Source organism: Peromyscus maniculatus, chromosome 21 (assembly GCF_049852395.1).
Source record: "Peromyscus maniculatus bairdii isolate BWxNUB_F1_BW_parent chromosome 21, HU_Pman_BW_mat_3.1, whole genome shotgun sequence".
Lineage (NCBI taxonomy): Eukaryota > Metazoa > Chordata > Mammalia > Rodentia > Cricetidae > Peromyscus > Peromyscus maniculatus.
This window is the reverse complement of record NC_134872.1, coordinates 56,202,405-56,224,871: the sequence shown is the minus strand read 5'-3', so window position 1 is coordinate 56,224,871 and position 22,467 is coordinate 56,202,405. Positions and strand designations below refer to the sequence as shown.

Below are 22,467 nucleotides of genomic sequence, written 5' to 3'. Positions count from 1 at the left end.
TCTAACTTCTTATTTATATGAGCACATGTGCTCCTGTGACCTCATATTCAAGGAGGTTATAAGAATATGAGACACAAAGAACGGAGACAGTGTTACAATTTCTTTGACCCCAAGTTCAGAAAATTAGGGCTGTGGTTTTGACTTGAGGGTGTGTGCCCTCTCCTGGAAGCCTTATCCCATCTTACACTAATTGACATCACCAGGTCTGGAGACACGGAGTCCATGGGAGTAGTCTGCAGATTTCAATCAAATCGCTTCCCTTTCCGGAAGATGTTGTGGTGTCTGCTGTGTTCTCTCTGACAATTCTCACTGCTGGTGGTACTTAGGAAGTGATAAATAATAAATAAATCTGCCTCCTGTCATTTTGATGGAAACAAGTGTCTCTGAAGGCTGTGAGTCCTAAGAGTGGTCACTGTTATTGTCACAGTTTTCCAGAGCACAATATGTCATCTGCCGTTAAAAACTAGAGATAGTTTCTGTACTTAACAGGGCTAAATCACTCCCCATCTTTGTCTAGATACATTCAGTCTGCCGAGAGCAAGCCAGAGCTCTCGAGATACCGAGTCGATAATCCAATAAGGTATCAATGCCCTGCTCTATGAAGACTTTGATTACACAAAATGGTAATGCAGGTGGATGTTCCTAATCGCAGAATCCTCTATGTCTATCCATCCAATCATGCTCTTTCTTCGCTCCTTTCCCAGCCACTACACAGCAAAACTAGCAGAAAATCAGACTCGGCAGATTGCCTGCGCTCACTGCAATGCAGGCTGCAGTGTTTTCCTCTTGAGCCTGTTTCCATCAGTTACCGCTCTCAGCAAAAAGCAACGAAAGAGACACACTTGTCTAATGCAGTTTTACCCAGACTATTAGCAGAATCATATATGAAGAACTTTTTAAAGATACTGCTATCCAAGTCACACATCCACACCGCCATTTTTACTGTCTCTTCTGAAAAGTGAATTCGTGGGCCAGAAAGATGGTTAAGCAGGTAAAGCACCTGCTGCCAAGCCTGATTTCCATTCTGAGGAGTCAATGGTAGGAGGAGAGAACTGACTGCTGCAACCTGTCCTCTGACCTTTATGCACGCTGTAGCATGTGCACACACATGCATAATAAATAAAATACGACACACAAAACAATTTTTTTTCTTGAGACAGGGTTTCTCTGTGCAATTTTGGTGCATGTCCTCGATCTCCCTCTGTAGACCAGGCTGACCTCGAACTTACAGAGATCTGCCTGGCTCTGCCTCCCAAGTGCCGGGATCAAAGGCGTGTGCCACCACCGCCTGGACTAAATATATAGTTCTGTGTTTCAAATTCTGATTGAGAATCGATGTTTCTTCACAGTAAAATCCTTGTAAATTTGTAACTTTACAAACTTCTTTAGACCCTGATTTGAATTTACATAAAAAAACTATTAACTTCTGAATCTAACATCTGTAAAAGTTCCAAATCCCTTTCATGTGTGCATAAACAAAATGATGAAGATAATTCTGAGGGTGTCAATTCCTTTTAAACTGCATTGTTGGTGGAAGCAAGCAATACTCCATTTACTAAGTGTTAAATTTGTATTCCTTGTCTCATTACTACAGATAGTACAGAGGTTCTATAAGGACCCAAACAAAGGTTTGAAAGTTACCCCATGCAACCCAGTTCACCCCTAAAGAGGCGTGGGTTTGAGAATGGCTGTCTTGATTCCAAAACCTTGTGCTCTGAAATATCTAGACATTTTATTTTCTCCTAGTTTTATTACACTTGTCCATACTACTTCCACTGAGAGGCAGATGAAATTCTGAGAAATGTATTCTATGTCAGGTGCAATTTTGAAAAATAAATCTTAAATAGAATCTGGAAAGATACGTTTATTAAATCTTGAGTAGACTTGTGACATATTAAGATAAAATACTGCATTTAAAAAATGCTCTGTTTTTGCAGGCAAAATTATTTAAGCCCCTATTATATAGATATTTGTGTATCATCTTCAAAGCCTTATAATCTTAAGAAGTTTTATTATTTCTTTGTTTTGTCCTATTCCATTTTTATTTATTTATTTATTGTAATTATTATTATATGCCTGTTTGTGCTCTAATCAGAGAGAAAGGATGTGCATTTGAATAGGTAGAGAAGTGGGGAGGATCTGTAAGGAGTTTGGGGAGAGAAAACCATATTCAGGATATATTATAAGAAAAAAATCTATTTTCAATAAAAAAAGGTAAAAGGAATAAAAAATATTTTTAATGATTCACAGGTTGACTGCCCTGGGGTTTTCTTTTTAAAGTCTAATAAATTGTTCTCTGCCTTCAGAAAATAACTTAAGCAGGTATTGAAAACATTTTTAATCCTAATGATTATTACTTTTTGTTTGTTCATTTTTGAAACAGTGTCTCTTTAGTAGCCCATGAATTTGAACTCTTAATACTTACTGCCTCAGCCTCCCAAGTACTGGGATTACATGCCCACCATCCCAGCTTGTGAATTAATCCTCCATTAACATTGCTTATATTTTTCATCAAATGATAAGTCAAAGATGAAATATTTTGTATGAATGAGAAATAGTGTATAGCATTATAATTCTAAAGTTTTGAAATGGAAAAAAAAAACCTAAGCAGTGACCATTTTCTTTCTTATTACATATAGAGAGTAAATTTACCAGAAAAATATTCTATTTATTTCCAAAGTATCTCAGAAATTGAAACTTAAAATATGACTTTAATAATGCATTTAACGATTCTGTGTTTAAGAACCATCTATACTTTCTAAGTGTATACAAATTATTAATAGACTCCTAAAAATTCAGTCAATGATATTTAGTTAAGTCCAGTCACATCTGTTCATTTAACACAATTTACCCTAACAACATTAAGTAACTGTTTAAAAGATTTCAGAATCCTGGTCCAAAACTTCTTAGTATGCCTTGATCTACTAATATTCACTTTCATGAAGCCATAGTTTCTTGATAAATACAAAAAGATATTAAACATTCTGTTCTAAAATGCTTCAATTACTTTTTTTTTTCTAATTCAGGCTGTTACTGCTGTGGCCTGAATATCTGTGTGTGTCTCTCTCTCCTCAAATTCATACTTTGAAACTAAACCCCACTACAATACTAAGATGAGAAGCCCTGGGAGATAATTAAGTCATGGAAGATTGGATTCCCGCCCTTAAGAAGAGTCTCCTGGATGGTTGTTGGCCCCTTTCATCACACAGTACAGCTGTTAAAGGGTCTGAAGAGAGAGAGCCCTCACCAGATACTGAATCTGCCAACGCCTCGCTCTCAGACTTCCAAGCCCCAGAATCTAAACTATACATTTATATGATCTGTATATCATCCAGTCTAAAGTATCTTGCTACAGCATTCCTAACAGTGAAGCAGTCTCTATTTTAACAAACGCGTGTATCTCTAACCGGAACACATGGGAGAGCCCGTCTTACCTGAAATGGGTTAAGTGCCTCTGGATGTCCAGGTCTAGAATGGGTGTGGGTCTGGAGGAGCCCAGGGGTGATCTGTCTTGGCTCAGGAGGTCTTGGAATTCTTTACAAATTTGTCTACAACAAAAAGCGCAAGACTGAAATGGAACTCCTGAAACGGACATTTAGTTTTGTGTGACATTATCTATCAATATCTGTCCCCCCCTTTAAAGGAGACCAGGAGGATGTTTCAGTCAGCAGTTTCTGAGGACCACGGGATGATCATAAAAACATTTCCAGCGAACAGCTGCTCCCAGCCACTGAATCCACGTTCATTCTTAAAGTGAATCCTTACACGTTAATCTCAGGATAGAAAAAAATGCATACAAGAGAACTATAATTAGTTATCATCTTTTAAAATAGTACAATTTGTTTTTTAGTACACCACATCTATAGACAAATTTAACCAAAGTTATAGGCTTACATTATTCAAAGCTAAAATTTAAGTCAACTTCTGAATAATTCTTTTCCTCAATATTGCAATAAAATGTACTTTTTGATCACTTTCCTGGCTTAATGTTTGAAGTAGATGATCTCTTGCTCCAAATAAGCCCACCAGTTTCAGCTGGCATTTTGCAGATGTAGCAGGAATCTTAAAAGTTCTTATTGATAAAATCAAACCCGAGGCCAGTTATTGGGGTCAATGCTGGTAGATCAGAGAGACAGAACAAGCCACAGCTATCTCACCTTGCCAGTTCCTCAGCTGGTCCTGTTTCCTCAGACTGGAAGCCTCTGAGTCCTCATCCAGAATGAATCTCAGCTGAACTACTGCTCAAAAGCCTGAATGCTTAACCAGCCAAAAGTATCTCTGTTGTTTTGCCCGGCACACAGCAGACCAGCTGGCCCATGATTCTCCTGGCATTATCCTGTCTCTGTCTCCTATCTCACTACAGGAGCCTTGGACTATAGGCCCATGCTATCATATTCTGGCTTTATGTGACTTCTGGGAATTTAAATTCAAGTCCTGATGCTTGTGGGACAAGTGATTTTTATCCACTGAGCCACCATCCCAGGCCAGAAAATATGTTTTTAAAAATATCTAATACAGTGAATTAACATAGCAGCTATAGAATGAAGTCAATAAGTATGAAGGAATTTCTTGGAAAGCATTCTTCATGTATGGTAAGAACACTGATATTCAAGGGATGGTACAGTTGTTTTACATGTATGTCTGTTTTCACAGGAGTTTGGCCTTGATTGTTGTCATGAGCAAGCACAGAAAGGTCAAATCACCTCCAATGAATGTGAAGGCAGTAAGAGCTCTGCCCTGAAACAATTTGTTCCACCAACAAATATTTATACAAAAGTGCTAAGAGGGCAGGCTAGGTGTCCCAACAGGGAAAGTTGCTTGCCACTGAGACCGAGAATTCAGTTTTATTTTCTGGATCCACATGGAGGAGAATGAGATCCAGCTCCCTGCAGGTGTCCTCCCACATCCACTTGCATGCCCTAGCATGCGCACGCATGCACATGCGCGCACACACACACTAAAGTAAAGACAACAAAAATTTAAAGTGGCAGAATATTCTAAAGTACAATTTGCTTCTGGTGAAGTTCTAGTGCGGTTTCTTGTCCTTTGATGGCTAAATTTTATTGACGTTGGCAAGGAGTCACCTTTTTATATGGAGAGTGAGACTGTAAGTTTTTGCCAAGTGTATTGCTGAGAATTTGCTTTCTGCAGTTTTATGGAACCCCTCTCTCTGAAGTGAAACTGGGTAGGTTTGAGGATGCTAGTTGGGTTTTAATAGTTGATCACAACTCTCCTCATTTATTTGATGATATTTTGTGGTGCTACCATTTCCAGGGTTCTATGTTACAAAAGAGTGAAGCATTGTTACATTTGTTTTATATTTCTAGCTAAAAACATAAATATAGCCTCATACCTAATTTTTTTTGACAAATGATATAAATTCTTGTGCAGTAGTCCATCATTACAGTCTTTTTTTTTCTCACAAAGTTTAGACTGACTTCATATCAAGTCTTTTCTCTCAGATTGAAATAAATTTTAAGTAACTAAACACTGATGATTATTTGGATCATTGAATAAATCAATTTACAGTTTTACAAGCCAACCTCATTCTTACCCAAACAACACTGCAAGTTATAATCAATTGGTGAATAAATAAGGAAAATGAAAGCTTGGAGAGCTTGAGCTCTTGGCAGGTGATTCAGCACAGGACACCACGCTCTAGCTGAATCATCATCAGGACTTCCAGGTGGATCTTTTAGTCTTGTCCCTTAACTTGCTGACCTAGGACAGCTTACGTACTTAAATACGGATGACAATCCTGCAGGATTGGGTGGTAATTGTCGCCCTCTCCATAGGACAGTCACAGAATTATCATTCTGACTCCTTTCATTCTTATTTAAATTTTCGTTTCTGAAGCTGAGATATGAAAGACTCCTTTGTCTCAAAACAAAATGTCAAATTATGAATTATGTAACAAAGATGATCTTCAGTGACTCACAACATTCTAACTTTATCACTTACGTCATTGTCCTTAAGGAGGTAAAAAAATTTTAGCTGATTTCTCGATTTAAAGTTTGGTATGTCTACAGATGATTGCTATTAAAGTAACGGCATTCGGTTAAGATCATTAGCTCTTCTGACTTTGCTTAACATACATCAAATGTGAAGCACATTTATTTGTAAGTTAGTGATGAGACGTTCCTGTTCTTTCTGTCAACCAAATAAACAAGAATCATGTCTGGTTCAAAATGTGTCTAGTTTCTATCTTTCTGCCTAAACAATTATCTAAATTGCCAAAATATTTGGTTAATTACCAAACACTAGAAACACAGAGGGTTTAGGAGGTTACCTGCACTTAATCAATGTTATTTTTCTGCAACTGTGTATTTTATAAAATATACTTAAATACAATGAAATCTATTATTTATCAAAGTAGCAAAGATTCATATAGATCAATCTGCACATGAAAACCAGTGATTGGATATCTCACCAAGAGAATATTGTAGTTCATGTATATTTAAAACTTTTATTATATCTTACACACACACACACACACTTTCTCCCTCTGTGTGTGTGTATTTGTGCGCACACATGCCATGACACACAAGTGGAAGCCAGATGGTAACTTGTAGGAGTCTGTTCTTTCTTTCCATAATGGGAGACTTTGGGATTGAACTTAGGTTTGTCAGCCTGGGCGGTGAGTACCTTTAGCTGTTGAGCCATATAGTTGGCCTAATTTCTGCATATTCAAGTGAGAATTTCCTTGATAGTCCCATGTCTAATCATGTGACCCTTGATGCCTTGGTACAAATGGTAGAGAGTCCTGATCAATCTATTTAGATGCTGGAGTGTGAGGCCCTGTTTTTAGAGAACTTGTGACTTCTAAACTGTCTTCAATCAAAGAAAACAGGAAAACTGGGGATGAAGGTCCAGAGAGGCATCTCCACCGCACTTACTTGGTCGCTAGGATCATCTTTTTTCGAGCTGTCTGTTCTTTCTGTTCCATATGTTGTCTGGCGAGATGTTCTCCTACTGCCTTGGCTGGAAACTCTGTTTCACATGTGTAGCCAAAATCCCGAGCCAAGTGCAAAGCCTCACCTGTTGGCAGAAAGCACAGGTCAGTGTCTTACGGATATCCTACCTTAAAACAGCAATGCTGTGGATTTTCCCAAACTCTCACACATGGCTGTGTTCAGATGCATCATTTTGTTTCTATCCAATTTGAGCAACACACACACACACACACACACAAAATGGGAGGGAATGTCATCTGTGAGGAAACTGATGGAAACAAAGGAACAGAGAACTTTGTAGGCAAAACTGTGGAAAACTGAGAAGAAAGAGAATAAACCCAGGAGTTTTGACTCTTTCCTTTGAATGTCTCTTGACATTACAGAAGAATGACTTCCAAGATTCTTCTCGACAACAGCACCAAGGGAAAAGCTTCTTGGATATAACTTTTTGTTGCTGCTCAGCACAATGTCTATAATCGATAGGGGAGCCATTCTGATGGCTTTTCCATGACACCGATCAAAATATCCAGCAATTGGGTCAAAAGACTTTAAAAATTGTTACACTTGGCAAAATGAAATAGTTATATCAATTCACACTACAATGTTAGAGACAGTTTATTATGTGTATAGTACTATCAATGTCAGGCCTTCCAGAAGGCTCTGAAACATTATAGTGTTTTAGACAGTGTAAAATACAGCAAAATCATAAACAGGTTCTGTCTATCCACAAAATCTTGAGTGCAAGTAAAATTTTAAGAAGTGGGGTAAGAATATCTTACCAAGAAAGTAGTATTTACTGGTGGAGAACAGTCTGGGGTGTAATGGCCAGTGTTTTTAAAAATCAGTTAAGCAAAAATCTTACCTGACAGGTAAGCTTTATTTAAAAATCCAACTCTCAGAGTGAAAATTGTTTAGTGGTAAACTGCTTACCTACCATGCACAAGGCATGAGGTTTGATCCTCAGCAACAAACCTGCCCATGTCAGCAAGTGCATGCCCACACACAAACATAAAATCAAACTTTACAACATATGGACTAAGGGTCAACTTTATTCAAGGCAATCTTATTATTATTATTTTTATGTGCATTAGTGTTTGGCATGCATGTATGTTTGTGTGATGTATCGGATTCCCTAGGACTGGAGTTAAGAGACACTTGTGAACTGCCATGTGGGTGCTGAGAATTGAGCCTGGGTCCTCTGGAAGAATAACCAGTGCTCTTAACCACTGAGTCATTTTTCCAGCCCATGTTCAAGGCAGTCTTAATCAGGTGTAATAGGAAAGACAAAGTGGGGGTGTAGTTCAGTTGATAGAATTCATCCCTAGTGGGTATGTGGCCCTGGGTTTGATTGCCAACTCAGCACAAAACCAAACAGCTACAGAGAAAGTTTGGGGCCAGCAGGGCTACATGAGACCCTGTCTAAAAACCAGGGATGGGGAGGGTGGCAAGATGATGCAGTGAATAAAATTCTTGCCACATAAACCCTGAGATCAATCCCTGGAGCCAACATAAAGGTAGAAGGAGGAACAGATTTTACAAGATTGTCCTCTGACCTCTATCTAGCATTTATTCACACACGTGTGTGCACACGTGCATACACACACACATACACACACACATATACACGCGCACGCACATTGAGACAGTCATGGCAACACTAGCAACCATAACAATAAGAAGGAATTGAATACTACAATAGCAGTTTATGATTTTCATTGCTATATATAGCCTATTCATGTGCATTGGTGTTATAGGGATAGGAGATGTGACATTACAAATACCAAATGATTATTAAACTGTTTTACAGAGTTTCAGAGAAGGTGATAATCGTAGGGCAGGGGTGACCCAATACCCATGTAGTTAATCAAACTTTTCCATGGAGAAGTGAAAAAAAAAATATCAGGCTTGATGACAATATCATGTGACCCTTGTTTAATAAGTGTCCAATGTAACACTCTAAGCAGTTACAGACTTGAACCTGCTGTGTGTTCACAGAACTCCAGGAGTGCATAAAGACAGTTCACATGGTAGATTATGAGGGAGAGGCATTTATATATATATATAAATGGTGACATCAATTAGTAAAATATGGTTTTTCTATTAAAAATAAGCCTCTCAGTTTGGGAAATTTCTATTCAAAATGTTAACAGCTCTAAAAAATGGAAAGGCAGTTGAGAATTACAGAACACTGAGAAACTAATATTTAGGAAGAGGTTCCCATAAAAATTGCTCTTAACCCTTCTTATAACTAAAAAATTCTAATAAATTTTTTTCTCAGACATATTTTTTGAAAACACAGAGTAAAGCTGAAAGAATTTTACAATAAAAACCCACATGTCCATTCTTCATATATTAAGTGTGCTCCATCACATAGCTATTCATTATACTACACCTCTACCCATGTTATTTACAGAGGAAATAATACATTTCATGCATCTCTCCAAAATATCAGTTTCTATATCACTACCTGAGGTTCTATATTCAGTCATTTCAAACTTTTCCCCTTAAGTGTGCTAAATAAAAGAAACAAGACTTGGGACACTTTGATCATGATTTGTTGGTGTGATGTGCCTACACGTTGGGGTGAGAGAGAGGGAAAGGCAGGGAGAGTATCACCAAGTTGGGATTGTGCACGTGCTAGGCAAGCGTGTGCACCAGTGGGATACACCTTTACCCTCTTTTATTTGCTTTGTGACTACTGGCTAAATATGAACTGGGAGAGCACCCGGGAAGTGGCTGAGCACTTGAGCGTGCACACTGCTCTCACAGAGGATGCAAGTGTGCTTCCCAGAGTCCACATGGGGTGGGTTCACAACTGCCTGCAACTCCAGCTCTAGGAGATTCTATATGTCTTCTCGGACACCTGTACTCATATGCCCATCCCTACACATAGACACACACAATTAAAGCTAAAATAATAAAAAGAAAGAAGTTTTGTTGTTGTTGTTGTTTGGAGGGTTCCTTTTAGTCTATTTCAGAAAAGAACAACCTGCTGTATCTGGAAAATGTAGTTGGGAACCTACTTGGAATTTTCAAAGTGAGCAATTATCAATCAATGTAAAAAAAGGAAACTTCATTGATGCAAGTATATTTACATTTTTTATTATTGATAGAAGCTAATATTACCAGTGATTTTTTTTGTCTAATCATGCATATTGCAAACATTTCTATCTAAAAGATGTAGTTGGGAACCTGCTTGGAATTTTCAAAGTGGGCAATTATTAATCAATGTAAAAAAAGGAAGCTTCATTGATGTAAGTATATTTACATTTTATTTATTATTGATAGATGGTAAGATTACCAGTGATTTTCTCATCTAATCATGCATATTGCAGACATTTTTCTCCTTCTCACAATATGAGACTACCTATTCTCGGATTTGCAAAGAGCCTAACTCAATGAGGGGAAAGGCCTCAATGAAACAAGCCTATTAGCACAGACATTACTTTGTGGATTAGCTGACTAAGGCATGCCCCCCACACCACCAACAATCAATGGAAAGATCAAGTTTCCCTCCATTTAAAACAGACATGCTATGACTAAATATAAAGGATCTCTGTATACTCACGATTTGATGGGGGCCTTTGTTTTGAGTAATGCTATAATGAACAAGCAGCATTTAAAAAGTACTGCTTATTGCCGGGCAGTGGTGGCACGTGCCTTTAATCTCAACACTCAGAAGGCAGAGCCAGGAGGATCTCTGTGAGTTCAAGGCCACCCTGATCTACAGAGCAAGATCCAGGACAGGCACCAAAACTACACAGAGAAACTCTGTCTCGAAAAACAAAAAGAAAAAAAAATATTATTAACAGTTTATCACCCTAACTGATTCAGGAAGAAGATATATGCATATTTTGAAGAAATGAAATAAAGATTCTTTTAAAGGACATAGCATGCCACTCAGAGTGCTCACTTTTACTAGAAAAATGACAAAAATGAACCATTTGTGAAATTTCACACTTGAAGATAAAAAGTTGGACCCATCAAATAATGAATGTTATTGTACCTGACCAGAGGATAAACTTGCAGTTCTTAAGAAAAAAGTAAAGGTCATTTCAAACCGGCACAATGACAGTGTGGACCATGCTACCTTCCAGCTTTATATAGCTAACCAAGCTGCATATATCAGAGTAACTGCACAATCCATCATTCACACCCATCCAGCTATTTAAGTAACATTTTAGCAGAGACTATTACATAGATCAGTGGTCCTCAATCTTCCTAACGCAGAAACCCTTCAATACAGTTCCTCGTGTTGTGGTGACCCCACAACCATAAAATTATTTCCATTGCTGCCTCATAACTATAATTTTGCTACTGTTATGAATCGTAATATAAGTATCTGTGTTTTCTGATGGTCTCAGGCAACTCTTGCGAAAAGGTTGTTCGCCCCCAAAGAGGTCATGACCCACAAGTTGAGAATCACTAACATGGATTAAACAGTACAAACAGGAGGATGGCATCGGGCCCCTTGAGTTTGTGCTAACGCCTGGTTCTTGACGGTTTGTCCTCTTTTAATCGAAGATCTCACCGTGTGGTAGTTTTAAAAACAGTTTGAGGAGAACAGCTGCTATTTACATTTGCATTGACAGCCAGATCCTTCCTTCTCTTAGTTCTGTTTACTGCTTTCTGTGGCTCGCAGTGTAACATTGCTACAGGATGTACAGTGATGCTACATCAAAGAAGTGGCATGTGAAGACATTCTGATATGTAGTTAAAAAGTGGGTATCACGGCACAAGAGCTCTGTGTGTGAAAGTCTAAAAATGAATGGATAATGGATCCGTCAATTAAAACACACAGTATTTTAAAACAATGAAACATACGAAGTGGAGTTCTTTAGTGCAGATGCTTTAGTGTCAACAAGCTTAAGAAAAGAAAATTTTAGGGTCAGAAAAGTGTATGGATAGGCCTCTATGAGTTTTGATTGGTTTGTGCAAAAAAGGATATGTGAGTTTCTCTGACTCTGAGCAATACCTGTGGTGGAAAGAGCCTCCTAGGAAGGATCAAGGACATTTCCCCTCCCTGTCTCATACACGGCCACTGGCCACTGACACCTTTCTTCTCTAAAGGATGAGATGCTGTAGTTCTGAGCAGGTTTAAACGTTCTGTTTATTTCAATTTATTGTGCCACTTGGGCATCTACCCTTTAAGCACAAGCATCAACATCCTAACTTTGAAAACTAGATTCATTTTATTTCATATTAAGAATGTCTCAATTGAGACGTCCACACTGATGAGATCAATGCCTGCAAAGTCTTTAGGCTGTGTGTGCCAACTGATGACCCATCCCCATCTGTAAAATGGGAGGCCACAGAGAGATGATTTAGTGTTTTAGGTGACGGCTTAGCAAATGATGCTCTTAAAAAGCGGAGACAAATGGATCTCAAAACATGGGATGAAATCCAGCATGCAACTTGCTTGTCAGATATCTGGGGATTCAGTTTTGCATACACCAAAGCAAAAGTAAAATTCTGGGAGAAAATATTAGAAAAACATTAAAGTGCAAAGTTAATGGCAAAGTGTTTTCTGATGAAAAGCCATTTGACTGTTGTACTGAGATTTGGGTTTCAAAAGGAAGAGATCAGGGTTTATTATTTTTAAAGATTTTTTTTCATTCATTTGTATGTGTGTGTGACTTTGTGAATGTATGCCGTGTGTTTATGGGTGACAGAAGGCCAGGAGGCATGCGATTTCCTGCAGCTGGAGTTTCAGGTAGCTTAGAGATGTTTGATGTGGGTGCTGGGAACTGAGCTCTTGTCTTCTGGAAAAGGAATATGTTCTCTTAATTGCACATCCATCTCTCCAGAGCCCGGATTTACTTTTACACTAGAAATAAATGCACCTGAGTTTTCCAACTTGTGTATTGCTGTAAGGGATTTTTCTTTAAAATAATTGTATTTTAGGAAAAATGTACTTTCTATAACTAAATTTTCAACACCAGTTTGTGGGAAATGACAATTTAACTATGTAATTCCTTAGATAACCCTTACCCATTTCACTGTAAAAATATTACCACAAAATTAGATTTAACCTACTATTGTAGCATCTAATAAAGACAATGACTCATATATTTTAAATACTACTCACATAGCTATGATTTCAATTTTATTTTCATGTATGGGGAAAGAGCAGGCTATTTCAAAGAGTACCTATTAGCATTGACAAGTTTTAAACATAGATATTACATTAATAAACTCCTCTCTTTTTCCCTCCCCCTCTCTCTTCTGCAGTATTGGAGATTCAACCTAAGACCTTGGACACTCCAGGAAAGTATTCTAACACTGAGCCATCTATCTTTTCTGTCCCTAGGCCTTTCCACTTTTCCTTTTTTAAGATAGGGTCTCACTAATTTGCTCAACCTGTCCTTGAATTCATTCTGTAGCCAAGACAAGTCCTAAACTTGTAATCCTCCTGCCTCAGTCTCTTGAGTAGCTGTGATCATGGGTTTGCACTGCAAGGGCTGGAGATAAATTTTCTTATAATATGAAATTATAATTAAATCCTAGAGCTGAAGCACAAAGTTAACATTTCTGCTATGTGTTCAAGCTTAGGGATGCAGTCTACAGCACCAGCTCATTGCATCTTTGACCTAGCTATAGGTCTCATAATCTGCCAGTTTCCCTAGGTAAATGATTATTTTAAAATATGCACATTGTATTTCCCAAAGCAATAGTTCTGTACTTCCTTCAATTGCCCTGCAATCATCAGAATACCTGATCTGTGACAACCAGTCACTCAAATATTTTATTGGTTAATCTTAACTGTCTTGTGAGGCACTCCAACAAATATAGCACAAAAACCAAACAAAAGAAACTTGCTAGAAAGACTAACTTTATACTGCAAACTCATGTAAACAAGAGCCTATCATTATGTCAGTGGAGCTGTTTAAGAAAACAAGCTACAGTTAAAGACATAATTTCTGAACCCTTGTTATACTTTTAGCTCATGTTTTTGTTTAAAAAAAATCCATTGGATTTCACCAATATTAGTTAATCTCTGGTATTAGGGCATGAGCTTTTTTCAAAAGCTCCTAAAGTCGTTCTATTCAGCTGTGGTTGAAAATCTCTCCCCTAAGAGGAGGAGAAAGCATTATGCACATGGACTACACATAATCCCCCCTAGAAGGAGTCTGTGGGTTACATCAGGGAAGGCAAGAGCCACTGAGTTACTGGTAAGTTGTGTGAGTTCTGTCTAGCCGTATGTTCTTACAAGACTGACATATTTCGCTGATATAATTTCGAGAAACAAGAAAGGAAATGTAATAAGAACAAAAATAGCATGATTAAGGAAACAAAGACATTGTTCCACTCAAAAAGTACACTCAAATTGAGGAATGTAGTGAGATGTAGCTTGTTTTTCAAGTTAGTAGGGAAATGATGGATTATCAATAAAAGGTGTTAGGACAACTGGGTGGCCATCTGGAAAGGAAGAAAGTTGGATCTATACCATATATCCAACAATAAAACAAATTCCAGATGGATCAAAGATTGAAGTATAAAATGTTAAACCACAAAGTAATTGAAAAACTTGAGTGATTCTTTTGTGATTTTGAAACTGAAGGGCCCCTTTTAAGGTACTAAAATCAAAACTGAAATTTCAAAAACTACATGAGAAATATGATATCCATCAACAGGCAAGCCAAATGCCTGAAAAATGTTGAGAAGAAGAAAGGAATAAGAGAGAATAATGAGATAGGAGTTATGATTAAAGAACATTATAAACATATATGTCTGAAATTATGAGACAATAAATTTTAATGAAAAATCTAAACAAGCAAAAAAAATCCCTGAAACAGTAAACAAATGAAATCTGGGGGGTAAGGAGGTTTGCAATGATCAGCTTTGCTATAACTTAAAAATGCCAAAAAGTTACTCTATAAACACAGAGTCAGTGTATAGAAAGTAAAGCCGATCAATGTCTAAGTATGGGTTGAATCTAGATTTTAAGAGAGATTTTCTCCAATCCATCAACTTAGCAAACGTTAAAAACCCTACAGCAAATCAATTATGTAAAAGCACAGTTAGGCTCTACCATGCAAATGTCTCACTCACACTGTGATAAAACTATACATTTATAACAGTGACTGAGAACAATCTGCCTATAGTCTATCAAAACTGCAAATACACTGCCCTTTGAGTCTGAAACATTGTTCCTAAGAATTTACCATAGATGATCTTGGTTGTCTGTGTAAATATATCTATAAAGAGGAGGTTATTCATTGTAGCACTATTTAAACGGCCAAAAGCTGAAAATTCTTTAGAGATATTAAGTAGAAGACTCATTCAATTACTACACTTGATCTTAGCCAAAAGGCCGAGAAGTGATGACTCATTCAATTACAGTGTGTGTGTGTGTGTGTGTGTGTATTCCTCAATAATACATAAGTACAACTGGCTTAATCTGTATACTGTCACTTGTATGTTAAAACAATTAATGAAAAAAGATGCCATGGATTTGAAAGGGAGCAAGAAAGAGTATGTGGGTGGGTTTGGAGGGATTGAAGGGGAGGAGGAAATGATGCAAATATATTATAAACTCAAAAAATAAAAGAAACAAATAAAAATAAATTATAATATGTTTACTCAATGTAATGTCATCAGTGTTTAAAAGAATCAACAACTCTGGCCAGGTGGTGGTGGTGGTGGTGGTGGTGGTGCACGCCTTTAATCCTAGCACTCAGGAGGCAGAGCCAGGCAGATCTCTGTGAGTTCGAGGCCAGCCTGGTCTACAGAGCGAGATCTAGGACAGGCACCAAAGCCACACAGAGAAACCCTGTCTCAAAAGAAAAAAAAAAGAAAGAAAAAAAGAACCAACAACTCATACATATTATAAGAATGAGCATTAAGACAAACTACAAAATCATCAAGTACAAAATCTTCTCATAGAATACTATAATTTCTTCTAAAAATGAAATTAAACACATATATACATATATCCTTGGGATGAAGCGGAGGGACACGCTGTGTTGCCTTTCTTCTGTGAAGGTAACCAGCTGTCTTGGAAACAGAGTGTATATTCCTTCATAACATTTTATCATTATATCATTTTCATGTGTTGTCTTTTTAAAAATATATTCATAAAGGAGCAAAATCATTCTCTACCCTGTTCTCAGAAAGATTCATTCTGAACGCAAGAATTTTTTTGTATATTAAACAAATGTAATTTTAAGAATTGTTATTTTTATATAATTTATGATTTGATTAAAGGCCTATGAATTCCAAGAAATGTTAAAGAATAGAAAAAAAAATCTCAAATTAAATCTTTGACCAGCGTATCAGCTGAGCCACAGTCTCTGAAAAGCAAAATTTTAAAGAGTAAAGAAAGAAACTAGAAATCAGTGTAAAGATGTGTATTCTTCAGTAAACCTGGCTAATTACAAGAAAGAGCAATGGCTAATGGGCCAAAGACTAAGGCTAACAGCCTCACACATACACTGGCATTCTCTTTGAGTAGGAAGAGGAGTACACGGACCCTGGAGCACGTTTTGAAGCAGAGACAAAATTGTGTAACATCCTGTTTTTTCTGCCTCTATAAACAAGTACCTTCTCTTCCTACAAAATGGATAAGATGGTAAAATGAAGAGGAGTAAGAAAGAGAAACCAGAGGAATAGCAAGGAAGAAGACAGTTTAAGATGATAATCTATCTCTAAGTGGTACCCCTGTGTCCATGGTATCCTGCAGGACAGACAGGTTCGCTGAGACCAGTTACAGACTCCTGAAAAAAAAGTCCTGAGATATTACATAATGATATTTAATTGTTATTTAATTACCAGTTATCAAAGCAGAATCTCCTTCTTAGGAACTCTTTTGTGCTAAGAGGAAAATTATCTGTAATTCTCATTGGCCTGGAAAAAAAAAGCCAGAAGAGGCCTTAGAATGAGTGACTACCATAAGTTCTGTTATAATTAGATATATTGAGGTCAATTCCACCATTAGCTTTGAAATGCAAAACTATGCCCCCAAAGACATGGCAGTTTCAGACTCTCTATGTGCAAAAGGGAAAACTCGGGTACCCCACTTGCTGTTCTTCCTGGTGGTTGTATAACTAAAGGGAACGCCAGTCAGAACTATCACAGCCTCGCGTGGTTTTAGAATTCGGGTGACCACCTTTATCACAGGATATGACTAATGAGGGATGTGCTGTCTGAAAGGCCTGTGAAGGAGCTGTTTAGAGGGTGATGGCCCATTTAGACATACACACATGCCATGATCATTCCAGGCTAGCCTTTTAGTCTTGCTTATCAAAATAAGCCCCTGTTACTCATGCCTGTGTGAAGGCAACTCCTAAACTCCCTTGATACATGATCAGGATTGAGTGTGAATAGAGCAAATGGTATTGTTAATACACAGGAATAATAAAGATTCTAAGGGTCTTTGGTTTGGTTTGATTTCCTTTCCTAAAGTCACAAGGAGTGGACAATAGTTCTTTCTAAGGTAAAAAATAAATCATAGACTACAACACTTAGAAACTCCACTTGTGAGCTCTCTTCCCTAGGGGAAAGCATTTTCTGAGGTGTCAGTTATGCTTCCTGTATTATCGGAAATGCAGTCGGATGGGCTCAGGATCAGAGACACAGTAGTCCAAATATCGATGACAAGATAACTTCTATTAGGTTGGCCCAATGCCTTGCTGGTACTGGTATTGCTGTGCAAGAGGAAAGGCCTGAATGGATATCCAGCATGAAAATAAAGTCAGATAGTGCAGCACTTTGCTGGTATCCCTGCTCTCCTACGGCAAGGTGGGTGGAAAGTGGGGACAGGAGAATATCTGGGAGTTCCTCAACCAGGACTCAAAACACACACACACACACACACACACACACACACACACACACACTTTCCCACTTATTTTAAAGATGAGAGTCTACTGTGTTTTGAGTGGTAGGGCTTTGTAAACTTTGTCAGTAACTTTTTAATAATGATACTGATTACTACAAATTAAAATTACTTTGGGGAATTAAGTGGCAGAAGACTTAGACAGATTTTACAACCTTATAGTTGGTCATGGGTATAAGAGTGGTGGAAATGCCTGCTTAGAGTTCACAGGGATGGCAGGGGCACTATGCAAGCTAGAAACAGCCTGCAGCCTCGATTCTTTCATTCAAGTTAAGAATCAAGTTTGTGGCTGCTCACCACGAAACAAAAACAAATCAAAATGGAAAACAGACTTAGAGTTTGCAAAGCCTAAGAACCGGACTCTTCTCCCTGTGGTCTCCAACTGCATAATCCTATACAGAACCATTAATCTTCTCGATTTAGTTTTCTTGTTTGAGAATAGTGATTACTAAGACATACTGAGCACTGCCTTTGGGCTGCTTATCATGCTCAGGGGTTTGCCCGTATTGTGCTGAATTCTCATCCCAACCTCATGAATAAGATGTTGTTCCATAGATAAGGACACTCACAGTAACTGAAGTGCCTCCCTGTAGTCAGTGATAGGTAGACATGAGTTCAAAGAGACTATTCATCCCCAGAAGCTACATTCTTAACTCTTTCTGCTGCTTAGATGAAAGAAAACCAGAGTGTAATAATCAACCCACTTTAAGGTGCTTCTGTGCCACCAAGTATTTAATTGATGTTAATGTCATTAATTATACAAAAGCCATATAATACAGTGTTGTGTATATAAGGTGTTAGATTATCAAAACATTATCCTTTTGAGAATATGTATTTAGTAAAAAAATTATTACATTTAAATTTTTTTACTTTCTGAGGGAGAGTGATTGCATGTGCCACAGTATACCCCTGCAAGTCAGGTCATGAGTCTTGGTGGCAGGCATCTCTACCTGCTGAGCCATGTTCCCAACCCTTGGTCACTCTGCTCTTTTCTTCATATATCGTTAAGTTACTGCAGACAAGTCTCTGCTCAGAGAGAGAGAGAGAGACAACATTTTGTAGCACAGCTTGAGCTCACCCTACACTCACGTTCGACCAAGTGATGGATTTTCATGTAGTTAGTAGCAGAAGGGGTATGATGATGGGTTCCAGTCCCTTACTTTCTTCGGACTGCATGAACAAGATTCCTGGGACCTAGAGACGCGTGCAATTACAGACAACAAAGAACTCTGGGTTCTTGGTCCCTGGTGAGAGTGTAATAGAAAGACTACTGATGAGGAATGTGTCTGACTGTGGCCAGGAAAAAGCAAGCTGCCATTGTGTTAAGTTGCTGAAGAAAGGAGGGGGGAACATCAGGTGTAACAACTAGCCTTCCCCTAGTTATCGTTGATACTATGATCTTTGTTTATAAATAAGGAAAATGGAGCAGAGACAGGCTAACCAACCATTCCAAGTTCAATACCAGTTTTAAAAATGATATTGTGCTTACAAGGTCAAGGAGCGAGCCCTAAGGATGAACAGATTTGGCAGGTGGCACACTAGTTCCCATGAGGTAGGAAACATAGCATGGTCTGGAAATTTACAAATTTGAAGCTGAAGAAGACAGCAACGGTAATAGGTGGTTCCAATTAACAGAGACTGAGGGGAAGTTGTATACAGTCTTTGGACATCAAACATTTCTTTTGCTGTTGCTCTACACTGTTGAGATAAGTAGCTAAGTGGCAGATTAGAAAGATGAGGAGCAGGAGGAGGAAGAGGGAAAGGTAAATATGAGAACTTGGCTTCTCTCAAAACTGCTAGTCTAGGCGTTTATACCGAACAACTTAAACCAGTGGGATTTTGGGACCCTGGCGGTTTCCCAACAAAGCTACCCGAGGTTCCCAAAAGCAGCAAGACTGATCCATAAAGCATTCCGCTCTGGTGAACAGAACTTCCTCCCACTCTAAATGCAAATGACTGCAGGAAACTGCAGGTAAGAAAAAGGTGATGGACAGCAGCGACTAAATCACTGACGCCTTCTATGCTTTTGAACAACTAACTCTGCGGAGGCTGTTCTAGGGTGAGCTGCAGGGGGCAGAGCTTCTAAAGTCAACAGCCCATAACTAATAAACAGAGCAAAAATGTGAAAATGACAACAGAACTACCGTGGCTGAGTGCTTTGAAGGTTTTCTAGAGAAAGAAGACTGAAATTATTTTCAGTGTCTCTTTAGGAAACTAAACCCACTAGATTAAGTAACTTTAGACCATTATGTAATCTACAGGCTGACATCTCTCTTTTGCTCTAGATACTGAAATGGACAAAAGAAAATTTATAGCAGTATGAATAAGAAGGAGAAATGAAGACAACAACCTCAAGGGATGTTAGAAGATGTGCTTAATCCTTAGTTGTGTATTTAAATCTACTTAGATAGAAATGGATGGGTGAAATGGGAACAAGATCTTGTCTCTTTTGTGGTTAAATATTATACCAAACTATGAGGGATAAATTACTGACCCTCACTCATGTACTAGGTCACATAGGTGTTTGAAAAACTACTAATTTCATCTTGGTTGTTGGTTAGGAGAGTTTCAAGCATTATCTTTTTTGGTTTGTTTGGCTGGTTGGTTTTTGGTTTTTTGAGACAGGGTTTCTCTGTGTAGCTTTGCACCTTTCCTGGAACTCACTTTGTAGAGCAGGCTGGCTTCGAACTCACAGAGTTCCACCTGCCTCTGCCTCCAGAGTGCTGAGATTAAAGGCGGTGCACCACCACCGCCCGGCCTCAAGCATTATCTTAAGAGATATTTAAAGAACCCAAGTGGTTAGTTCCTGGTCATTAAGATTCATGCACGGATAATGTAGAAAATCCAGGAGATAAAGGAAAGAAGTGAATAAACAATGGTGAAGAAACAGCATAATCTTTTCCACAAGATTGTAGGTTGAAAAGAAAGCTGACGGGGGTGGGGGTCAGGGGGTGCTGAAGAGATGGATCAACAGTTAAGAGAACTGGCTGCTCTTCCAGAGAACTCAGGCTTGATTCTTAACACTCACAACTGTCTGTAACTCCAGTCCCAGAGGATCCAATGCCCTTTTAAAATCTCACCAGGTACCAAGCACACACATGGTACATCAATATACACTCAGGAAAGACAGCTATACACAGTAATTAAAAATAAATAAATCTTAAAATTAAAAAAGAAAGCTAGTAGGCAATTTTTAGATAGTTAAGAAAATAGCTTTAGAATTTCTGGGAGGGGCATGAATTACTCATAGTCTACCATTTATGTGCATCTCAAATCTCTGGTATTATATCTACTTGTTTTCCCCTTTAAAAATACGATATTTAAAAAAATATTTTTACTTAAAATGAGCAGGAAGCTATCTCCTTTTTAGTCAATAATTAGTCACATTCTTGTAACCTTGCTCTGCCCTCACCAGTACATATACGTGGATAATAAATAAGATGTCTCTATCACAGATCAGTTCCCAGCAAACAAACACAAAGTAAGATTCAGGACATAGTACAGGCCAATTATCCTTTACCCACAATGCTCAGGCCCACAGTGTTTTGTATTTCAGAAGTTCCTTTTCAGATTTTAAAATACTTGCACAAAATTACTACTTGAATATCTCCAATATGAAATTCTAAACACAAAATAATTCAAAATGCCAAACTTTTAAGTATCATGTTAGAATTCAAAAAGTCTGGAATTTGGGTCACTTTGGAGTTCAGACTTATGGTTGGCAATGACTAACCTCTAAGAGTAACTTTGATTAAATTTAAATGTTTGCTGCCATAGGTCTTATTGTTGTGGTTGTTGTTGCTGCTTCTGTTGGGGCAGGGAGCAAAGATAACTGTTATGAAGCTGGGCTTACTGATTGGTACCTATAATCCTATTGCTCAGGAGGTTGAGGCAGGAAGATTGATGTGAGTTTTGGATTAATCTTTCCAATACAGTGAGACCTTGTCTTAAAATACCAAGCCAAACCAAAACCAAAACCAACAAATTAAACAAAAACAGACAACTATTGATAACAGAATTAACAAAGCTATCTTTTTTTCAAGACAAACGTTGAGAATATGGTCAAAATATTTTCTTCTCAGGTTTTTTTGTTTGTTTTTTTCCTTGTTGTGAAGGCCTACAAAGGTTTCCCAGTGAGATCTGAGCTTGCTTTATCCAGCAGAGTTGCATAAGATGATTGCTTGACCACCTGCATGCATGGTTACCAGGTGTTGGGAAGGGTCTGCACTTGGATGTGCGGTATGCTTTGATCTAGCAAGGGAGGTCTTCTGCCCTGCCCCCTGGCATTCCTTTAAAAAGCCCTTTAGAAGAGACAGAAGGGGCTGGTGGATAAGGATCCAGGCCCTCCCGAGGCTATCCTCTGTTTCTATCTGTTTCTCTCCTCTCTATCCTTCTATCTAAATCTCTTATCCCTCACTCCTCAAGAGTACCCTGAGGAAAAAGGTAGGGATCGGTCCTCCACAGTTTGTTTCATTTTGTTTGGCTTCTTGTTGTTAACAGCATTTCTTTCAGTAGCCGAAGGCATTCTGGAATTTACTATGTAGCCCAGGCTAGCCTTCTGCCACTCTCCCAAGCTAGGTTACTATCATGTGTCTGGCTAAGATCATAGAAATTCTTATTGTTACTCAAATACATGCCATACATTTATAATATGAGAAAGGTCAATGTGATAACTTA

At 38.2% G+C, this 22,467-nt stretch overlaps 1 protein-coding gene and 1 pseudogene across 2 annotated transcripts in view; both read right to left on the bottom strand.

The window, feature by feature from the left end:
- Tfap2d (transcription factor AP-2 delta) overlaps positions 1-22,467 on the bottom strand; it is a 53,798-nt gene that overhangs the window by 14,558 nt on the left and 16,773 nt on the right. For both annotated transcript variants that reach the window (XM_076556994.1, XM_006985937.3), the window contains 2 exons: positions 6,897-7,038; positions 3,435-3,548 (listed from right to left, as the gene is read on the bottom strand). In XM_076556994.1, coding sequence (XP_076413109.1) covers positions 3,435-3,548; positions 6,897-7,038 — 256 coding nt within the window. The remainder of the gene's footprint in view (positions 1-3,434; positions 3,549-6,896; positions 7,039-22,467) is intronic.
- LOC121824908 (U2 spliceosomal RNA) lies at positions 15,195-15,279 on the bottom strand (annotated as a pseudogene).